The sequence below is a fragment of the Vombatus ursinus genome, unplaced genomic scaffold (assembly GCF_900497805.2).
Source record: "Vombatus ursinus unplaced genomic scaffold, bare-nosed wombat genome assembly UNPS02012242.1, whole genome shotgun sequence".
Lineage (NCBI taxonomy): Eukaryota > Metazoa > Chordata > Mammalia > Diprotodontia > Vombatidae > Vombatus > Vombatus ursinus.
This window is the reverse complement of record NW_020952020.1, coordinates 1-10,086: the sequence shown is the minus strand read 5'-3', so window position 1 is coordinate 10,086 and position 10,086 is coordinate 1. Positions and strand designations below refer to the sequence as shown.

The 10,086-nt window shown below is 35.6% G+C and overlaps 1 protein-coding gene across 1 annotated transcript; it reads left to right on the top strand.

Annotated features, from left to right (window-relative positions):
- Window positions 1-904: 904 nt before the first annotated feature.
- Window positions 905-9,927, top strand: LOC114039738 (nebulin-like; the record flags this gene model as incomplete). Its single annotated transcript, XM_027857586.1, has 8 exons — window positions 905-959; window positions 1,942-2,046; window positions 3,764-3,871; window positions 5,148-5,459; window positions 7,585-7,788; window positions 8,135-8,239; window positions 9,591-9,695; window positions 9,809-9,927. Coding segments are annotated over exons 2-8 (992 nt in total), but the record flags the coding sequence as incomplete, so codon positions are not given.
- Window positions 9,928-10,086: the final 159 nt, after the last annotated feature.

Genomic DNA, 10,086 nt, shown 5'->3' with positions numbered 1-10,086 from the left:
CCAGACCAGAATGATGTGATCCAGGCTAAGAAAGCCTATGAACTTCAGAGTGATGTATGTATAGAATCATTTTATTCTCAAGCAATGTTTGTAAAGTTAGTGTTTCCAAATGAGAAGATTAATATTAATCCCTTAATAAGCCTAATATGACTTTAGGAACTCACAGATTATATTTGTGAATACTTGCTGTCCTGGCTCTGCAGTAATTAGATATCATTCAGTTTCCCTCAAGCCATTTTTCTCACCCTATATCTGGATTGTCTATGAAGTTATGTAGAATGAAAAGCAGATCTCTCACTTTGGGGGAGTCAGAGCTAAAAACCTCCTGAATTCAATTTTCAAAATTAATTGTAGATGTTAGAAAATCTAACTTTAAAAAGAAACCAAATATATCTAATTTTGTAGGAAATCAAATAGTCTTATCTCAAATTTTCCATTCCAAAGACAAATGTCTAATGATCAGTAACAAAGCCCATACAAATTTTTTAAAGCATAATTTATAATTACTGTCTCATCAATAAGTACTACTTTTAAGTCCTGTCAGCCTTGTGAATGTCCTAGTAGCTTTTCTTAGGGGTATAACAAATATTGGCATATAAAATGTAATGTTGACTGCAAACCAAACGATGCTTTGATTCTTGTGGAGGAGATAAAACACAATCAGTTTAATAACAAATTGCTTGTAGTTCAGAGGCATGAAGGTCTCACATTCAGATTTAACTCTTCTTTGTATGTATTTCATCTGTTTACTTTAGAACATATACAAATCAGACCTGGAATGGTTGAAGGGTATTGGATGGTTGCCGCAAGATTCTGTGGAAGTGAATAGAGTAAAGAATGCCCAAGGGCTAGTGAATGAAAGACTGTACCGTACAAGACCTGAAGCTCTCAAATTCACAAGCATTGTCGACACCCCTGAAATTGTCCTGGCAAAGACCAATGCTCTGCAAATCAGCAAGGTGAGAGTGGCAGAGAATTAGAGTGGTTAAACGCAAGGCCTATTGGATCAGATTGCCATCACCTGCAACCTTCAAAGGCAATCCATTGCAAAGAAATCTCTAAATACTTTCTGTAATGCCAATTCTTTCAGTTGAATTAAACAGGCTTTTTGAAACACTTGCATAATCGATAGTAATTTGCAGAATTATACATAAATTTGGATATCCATTATTCTAAATTAATCTATAAACTCCACTTTTAAATGAATTTATTAACAAACTAAAGCTTGTTGACATTTACAGATTTGGTAAATGTGAGTACAGTGGACATTTTCAGACTTAGTTGAACATATTGTAGGCTCTAATAAATAGTTTGGGTCAGGCAATGACTCATAGAAATGGCAGTTATACATTTGTATCTCTTCATAGATAAGATATCATAAGATATCAAGAGTCAAAGGAGAATTTCAGAATAACAATGTGACCATTCTTGGTTTTCTGATGTGCCCAGGCATGTAAGTCGGGTATGGGCTGAATGTGCTAATACACCCAGGCTCATATTTTCTGCATAACAACGTTGATGGGTCATGTGTGGTACAATGGGAAGAATGCTAGTTTTCAAAGCAGAGGATCTGAGTTCAAATACAACACAACCACTCACATCCTGCGGGACCCAGGGCAAATCATTTAGCTTCCTTGCACTTCAGTTTCCTCATATCTATAAAATGAGTTGAAATTATATGACCTGGAAGGTCCCTTCCAGCCCTAAAGTGATGTGTCTATGAATTATTTTTTCCTCACAGAACTTGTTAGTACTGCAAAGCTTGGGTTTTTACCAAAAAAGCCACCTAGGAAAGAGCATCATATTTATCAATAAGATGACAGAATTATCAAGATCATTATGGACATACCCACAGATAAATTTTTAGTTATACCTCTAGGTTCCTTTGTGATGTTACAGAACATATGTGTAATGACATTCCTTTGGTTTACATGTTGCCAGCCGTTATATCGAGATGCTTGGGATAAGGAAAAAGCAAATGTGAACATCCCTGTTGACACGCCTGAGATGCTACAGTCCAAGATCAATGCCATGCAGATCAGCAATGTAAGATACTAAAATGAAAGCCATCTTTTCCCTACAGCAATGTATGTGTGGGCCATGTCTGCTACTGTGATGTCTTTTTTCTACCTAAAAATACACAGTAGGATGTGACACTTGATACTTTCACTACTGTTCTTTCTATCCCTACCTTTTAAGGCTAAGCAGGTGCTATAAGACAGGGGCCTTGGAGAATAAAATGCAGAGAAGCAAATGGAAGGGCTTCAGAGAAGTTAGTCTTTTAATGGGCTGTCATCATTTTCTCTGAAGACTCAATGCTGCATTTTTTTAAAAATAAATTTATTTATTTATTTTTAGTTTTCAACATTTACTTCCATAAGATTTTGAGTTCCAAATTTTCTCCCCATCTCTCCACTCCCCCCATCAACAATGGCGTGTAAATTGATATAGGCTCAATATATACATTTATATTAAACCTATTTTCACATTAGACATATTGTAAAGAATGGGAGAAACCACGAGAAAGCAGAAACAACAAAAAAAAAGAGAGACAGCAAATAGTATGCTTCAATCTGCATTCAGACTCCATAGTTCTTTTTCTGGATGTGGACAGCATTTTCTATCATGAGTCTTTTGGAGTTGTCTTAGATCCTTGCATTGTTAAGAAGAGATAGGTCTATCAAAGTTAATCATCACACAATGTGGCTATTACTGTGTACAATGTTCTCCTGGTTCTGCTCACTTCATTCAGCATCAGTTCATATACATCTTTCAAGGTTTTTCTGAGGTCTGCCTGCTCATCATTTCTTATAACATAGTAGTATTCCATTATATTCATATACCACAACTTGTTCAGTCATTCCCCAATTGATGGGTGAATGCTGCATTTTATTATGCTGCATTTTATTATGAATTTCAGAATTATCAATAAACACACATTTCAATAGAGAGAACAAAAAGTTTGTGGTTTCATGTTCGTTTTTTTTTTTTACTTTTTTCACACTTAATTTAGGCTTCCTTAAATTTCCATTCTTAAAGGGAACCTCCTTTTGTCAATGAAACATTTGTTTAATACACCAGACAGAACAGGAAGAAATTCAAGAGGAAACAGGCAACAGGGCAGCTTTGAAAGTAACATGTTGGGGCACCTAGGTGGTGCAGTGGGTAGAGTACTGGCCTTGGAGTCAGGAGGACCTGAGTTCAAATCCAGCCTCAGACACATAACACTCACTAGCTGTGTGACTCTGGACAAGTCACTTAACCCCAATTGCCTCACCAAAAAAATAAATAAAATATTAAAAAAAAGAAAGTAACATGATGAATTTATCACATTTTTAAAGCAAGCTTTCTTTTTTATAAGAATGGCTCTTTGGGATGATAGAGGCAAGGGATGTAGGAGAAAATTTAGAAAATGTTAAAACACAAGATAGCAATAAACTTAATTTTTTAAAAGCACACTATATGTAATAGTAATTAGCAACTACATATAATCTCTTGTTATACTTTGTACATGAAAAAATCTTCATTTTTTGTATTTGTTAAGATATAAAAAAATAAAATAATGTAGCCCCCTTTTAGTGGGAGACTTTTATTTTATGTCATTATAAACTTGGTATATCTAAAGCTCTAACTGAAACAAGGCCACTAATAAATCTTCGAGCAAAATTAGTTTGCAACATGTTTCCTTGAGTATGTCTTTGTAAACATTGGCTATGAATGCTTTCTGGAAATTGATTGTGGATTGTGGAATTTCTCTTTTCAGAAACAATATCAACAAGCTTGGGAAGATGTCAAGATGAAAGCTTATGACTTACGAGCAGATGCCATTGGAATTAAGCATGCTAAGGCTTCAAGAGACATTGCTAGTGAGGTAAAAACTCTGCCCTTTTCCTTTTCATTTTTGAATAGGGCCTTGCCCATCCTTATCCAGGGTCCTTAAATTAAATTACTTGAATGTTTGCTGAATTTGTGACTTGAACATAATGTTCTAATGATAGTGGAAAGTCTGCCTATGTTTTATTTAATTGCCAATTTCAAAGGCATCAAGTAGGACGTTAGTACAAGTTTAAATTGACCCGTATTTAAATTCATCAATAAAATTTTGGACTTTTTCCTAGATAAGGAAAGTTGTAGCCAAACTTCCATTTGTTATCATGCTTAAGTATAGTCATTTATTTTTCAAATATCTTCTCAATGTCAACTAATTCATAAGTATTTATTGAATACTTACTGGATATAGAGCACTACATTAAAGACCATGGTATGAGGAGGGGAGACCGGAATTAGAGCCCAGAGAAAAAATCACTTCTTTTTCTTGAGGAATTCCTGGAGCAATACAGCAATCATTCACATTAATTATAGTAGTTTAAGGGTTACAGATCTCTTTCGAACACCCATGTGAGTTAGAAGGTGCAATAATTGTTAACTTCATTTTATAGATGGAGGAGCTGAGTTTTAGAACGGCTAAGTAACTTGTTTGTAGTCACCCAAGGAGAAAGTGTTGGCGCTGAGAAAGAATCATGGAAGGGACCTTAGTGGCCATCTAGTCCAACCTGTGCTTGAAAAAGAATTTCCTTTATGGCCCATCTGACATGAACTCATTACACTATGGCCTCTATCCAGTGATGGAAAGAAAAACATACACACGGAGAATCAGTTGAAGGAAATGGGCATGTTTAACCTGGAGAAAAGAAGACTTGGAGGGAAATAATAGCTGTATTGAAATATTTTAAGGAAGATTCAGCTTGAGATCAGTAAAGAGTTTCTAACAATTAAAGCTGTCCAAAAGTGCAATGGGCTACTTCTAGAGGTGGTGGGTTCCCCCTCCTTGGAAATCGTTAAGAAAAGACTGGATGACCATTTTGTGAATATATTACAGTGGGAATACTTTTTGTGTTTGAGTTGGACTGTATGTCTACTAAGGGCCCTTCCAGCCTTCAAATTCCACAATTCTGTCTGACATACGTAGAATGATGTGAGAGAAATGACAAAGTAGCATAATGCTGAAGGATAGAGTGTAAAATTGACAAGTAGGTGCCAAGAAAGGGATTGAGTAAAGTACAATGGGGTTAACCTGGAAAGCCTTCCTAGAAGCAATGAGAATTTTAGAAAAATAACTTCTTTTTTTTTCTCTTTGTGCCCACTAGTATCTCTACAAATCTGCTTATGAGAAAACAAAAGGCCATTACATTGGATGTCGCACTGCAAAGGAAGACCCTAAGCTTTCTTGGGCTGCTCAAGTGTTGAAAATGCAGAATGACAGATTGTATAAGAAGGCCTACAATGACAATAAGGCCAAGATCTCTATACCAGTGAACATGGTGTCCATCAATGCTGCCAAAGAGGGCCAGGCATTAGTGAGTGATGTGGACTACCGTCAATACCTCCACCACTGGTCATGCTTTCCTGATCAGAATGATGTGATCCAAGCCAGGAAGGCTTATGACCTGCAAAGTGATGTAAGTACATGGATCTCCCTAGAGATCCAGATTTAATTTAGGCCCAATGAAACTTTTAATTTTTAAAACTTTCCCAATAGTTTGGGGAATGCTATAATAATCCAAGAAAACTCAGTCAATAAAAGAATTTCACTTTGGGCTTCTCAGTCTTTTACCAATTGGATTAATTGTTTTTCTTAACCCAAAATTATCTCCTGCTTTTGACCTATTCAGTGATGGAGATCAAGGGCAACAGTAGACTCAGGTCATTCCATCACTAATTCAATTTAATTAAATAAATTCATTTACTAGTGAAATTTCACCTTTCTATTTCCATTTATTCATGAAATTGGTATCATGGATGAATATGGCATGATAATTTCATTATAGCCTGACCATTCTCGTATTTTAAATGTGTCATTTATGGACTTGCTTATGGAGCTTCCCAAGTGTACAATTTTTGGTCTTCTTAGAATATGTTACTTAGAAGGAAATATCAGATACAGAAATAAAATAACAGATTAAGAAGACAAATAAAATTAAGTATATATATAATTTCCTCTTAATCTTTTACAAATCTACTTATATTTTATCATGTGCCATCTCTTGGGAATAATGATTTCCATAAATTTAGCATTCATTGTGTATGTTAATATTTCTTTTTATTTGTTCTAAAGTTAACTCTCTTAAACTTCTGTATAACTAACACTCGAGAAAGATTTCCAGGTAATGGATTAGATTTGTTCTATTTGGCCCCAGGATGTAGCACCAAGAGTAATGGGTGGAAGTTACAACAAGGTAAATTTAGGATTAATGTCAGGAAAAACTTCCAAACAATTAGAGATATCTAAGAGTAGAAGGAGCTGCCCCAGGAAAGAATGGGTTCTCTCTTATCAGCACCCAGTGAAAAATCAATCCCTTTTCTTGAGGAACTTCAAAATTGAATAGCACAATAATTACTCACATTTATTATAATAACTTAAGGGTTAGACAATGCTTTCTTCCCAATACCATATGAGTTGGGCCTTCAGGTAAAAGCTGGAAGGCTGCTTTGAGGTTTTTTTATAGTGGTGATTCTTTTTCATGCAAATGTTAGGCTACATAGTCATTGAGTTCCTTTCCAATTCTAAAATTTTATGATTCTGTGATGCATGGTTCTGACTGGATCATTACTGAATGCCTGTCAGTCATGAACCTGAAGAACCAAAAAAAAAAAAAAAGATATGATCTGGATTCTTGAGAAGACTGTCTTCTTAGAGGATGGGCCTTCTTAACCTATAGGACCCAAAAATATTCCAACAAGGAAAAAATAACATACTTCCTTTCTAAGGCATAATGTTGCTTTCACTGTTGCCTTATTTCATTTGTACCATGGCACATTAACTACTATTAGCAAATACAAAATGATGGACTTTTTAAAACCAATCTCCAATCTGATATCATCTGATATTGCTTGATCATCATCATCTAGGAAACCACATTGTTCATGAAGAAATTACACATCCATTTTCAATGCAGCATTTATTCTCTATTTATTTATTATGTATTAATTTTATTAGCCACTGAGGTTATCAAGGCAAAAAAAATGAAATATTTCCTGCCCTTGAGTAGCTTATATTCTACTGAGGTATAGAACATGTGTACGCATAAGCAGATACAAAGTAATTTGAAGTGGGAGAATACTAACAACTAAGAAATACTCTGTGTGTGTTTGTGTTTCTGTGTGTTTAAAAAGGTATTGATATAAGGGACCAATTTCCAATACTCTGCTGGTAGCCTAAACCTTTTGTTAACTCTGGTATAACCAAGAGTGATGGTACTGGGGAAAGACTCTTCAAATGGTTGCCGTTCTCTGTAGTCATAGTCAATCAACACTATTCTAAAAATCCATCCCATTTAGATGGTGGTTATGTAAACACATCAAAAGGCTTTCCAACAAAGCTTGAGACCATTTCTATTTCTAAAGAAACGAAAGCTCCTAAGCATCCTAAATCAGACTCCTACAAAAGAATTATTGCTCATAACAAAGAGCACTTTTACCATGGATGTATTTTGAATTATATATCTTTTATTAAAGGGGTATTTCCCTTGCTTAGGTGTTGGAATAAAACGAGGAGACAATTTGTTCCTTTCTGTTTTGTCTCAGGCCATCTATAAGGCTGACTTGGAGTGGTTGCGTGGTATTGGCTGGATGCCAGAAGGTTCTCCTGAGATATTGAGAGTTAAGAATGCCCAGGAGATTTTGTGCGACAGTGTCTACCGGACACCTGTGAAAGACCTTAAGTATACGAGCATTGTTGACACTCCTGAAGTTGTCCTTGCTAAGGCAAATGCTGAAAACATCAGTATTGTAAGTTGCTGCTTTATCATATCATAAAGTTAGCTAAGTATAAGAAATATTTGGCCAAGTAATTTATTCCCATTGTCATATAATGCCTACAAAAAAAATCAACAATCATTAGTGTTGGCAATGTGACATGCTATTAGTTATCTAGGTCTATGAACTACAATTCAGAATGATAATTCAGATTTCATGTTAAGTATAGGCCATTTATTTGTGTCTGTTGCAAAAATATTTGTGCTGTGTATGCTCTTGGTTAGGATTTTTGATTTAAAAAAAGGCAGAAGTTGTATAATAGGCAATACTATCCATTTACGAAGTGATTTTCATTTGTTGTTTCTTCCTTCTCTCACAGCCCAAGTACAGAGAAGTTTGGGACAAAGACAAAACCTCCATCCATATCATGCCAGATACCCCAGAAATTAATCTGGCCAGAGCAAATGCTCTTAACGTGAGCAATGTAAGTACATTAGTGATTTTGTCATGTTTGAAAAATGACTACTTGTTATATTGCTTCAAGAAGTCATTTAGGGACACCTGGCTACAAAATTCCCAGAGTCAATGGTGAGAACATTGGCTGAAAATGGAACACAGGCTTTAAGTGGAAGTCAGAAAATAAACAGCATATTCCTGGCTCTCCTTACTGAGTTGTTTGGCATGCCACTTTGCCAGCTATAACAGTGGGGATAAGGGAAAAACGAATAAGGATAAAGTGGATGGAGAGAGATACAACCTTCATTTCCCGCAGGGATTTCCTGTGCTCATGTGATATATTGTAAAGAATGTGCATTGACTCAATAGAAGAATACTATTGTTTACAATAATTTGAATGTTTATATCTTTTTGAGAGAAACAATGAGTCCTTGAGATACAGGCACTTTGTTTTGCTATACAACTAAATGACAGTGTTTGCCAGTCAATAATTCCACACCAAATAATATTTGCAATCTTCACATACAAATGCTCTTATGAAGCTAAAGTTTTCCAGTGACATTTCATCAGTATATATGGGATGGAAGAAGTTAGAGCTCAGGACTATCCTAAAGAGTTCTGTAAATCCAAGGTAACCTTTCATTCCTTCCAAGCAATTAGATTGAGAGAATGTTCAGTATTATATTTACAGAAAACCAAACAACCCCTAGTAATGACTCCATTGATACCTTTAGTAAGAGGGTTTGGTATTGAACATATAAGTATTGTAAGTTGCTAGTATATTGCAATATAAAGTTAACCGAGTGCAGGAAATAGCTGACTAAGTTGTCTATTGCTGTTGACCATACAATGGACAGATCAAGAACAAATTTAGGACAAATCAAGATGCTTTCTTTGGACTGGTCCCTAGAACTCAAGTGTAGGTGAACAAAACTATATCACCAATATTGTGATATAATTTAAGAAGCATTAGAGGCTATGAATCAGAGATGTAGGGATTCTTTTTGATTAGCTTGGTTTAGGTTTTTACTCAAATGTACTGAATTTAGGGAGAAGTTGAGTACTTCAGAACTTCATAGCCCCTCTCCATTTGATAGCTTATAAAATATAAAGATATTTTATATATTGTTACTTTGCTACAACTTTCCCACCCCCATAAAATACAATGTTCTTTCAGTCCGTCGATAAATGCTACTTTAAATAGTTCTTTCGTTTTCCTTTCTTGGGGACACACTTTGCCTGGTATCAAACTTTTTGTCAGAGTTTTAATCATGTGCCACAATCTCATGTCCCTAATATGATACCATTATCCTAACTAATATTTTTGAGCTATTTTCAAATATGATGCATACTAATGCCATGTATTTCCTTCTCTTAAGAAACTTTACAAAGAAGGCTGGGATGAAATGAAGATGAGCTGTGATGTGAGGCTAGATGCCATTCCAATCCAGTCTGCCAAGGCCTCCAGAGAGATTGCCAGTGATGTAAGATTGAATTTTGGGGGATTCTCTCTTTTTTTTTCATTTAGACAAGTCCTATGAGTATGTGAGAAGGGTTTTTTGTGATTCAAATTGTGCTCCATCATTTTCTTCTACAGTATAAATACAAACTGGACCATGAAAAGCAGAAGGGCCACTATGTGGGAACCCCTACTGCCAGAGATGATAACAAGATCCGCTGGGCCTTGATAGCAGGCAAGATTCAGAACGAAAGAGAGTACCGGTTGGACTGGGGCACGTGGAAGACCAAATTCAAAAGCCCAGTGGATATGCTTTCTATATTACATTCTAAAAACAGCCAGACCCTGGTCAGTGATGTAGATTACCACAATTATCTTCATCAATGGACATGCCTGCCAGACCAGAATGATGTGAT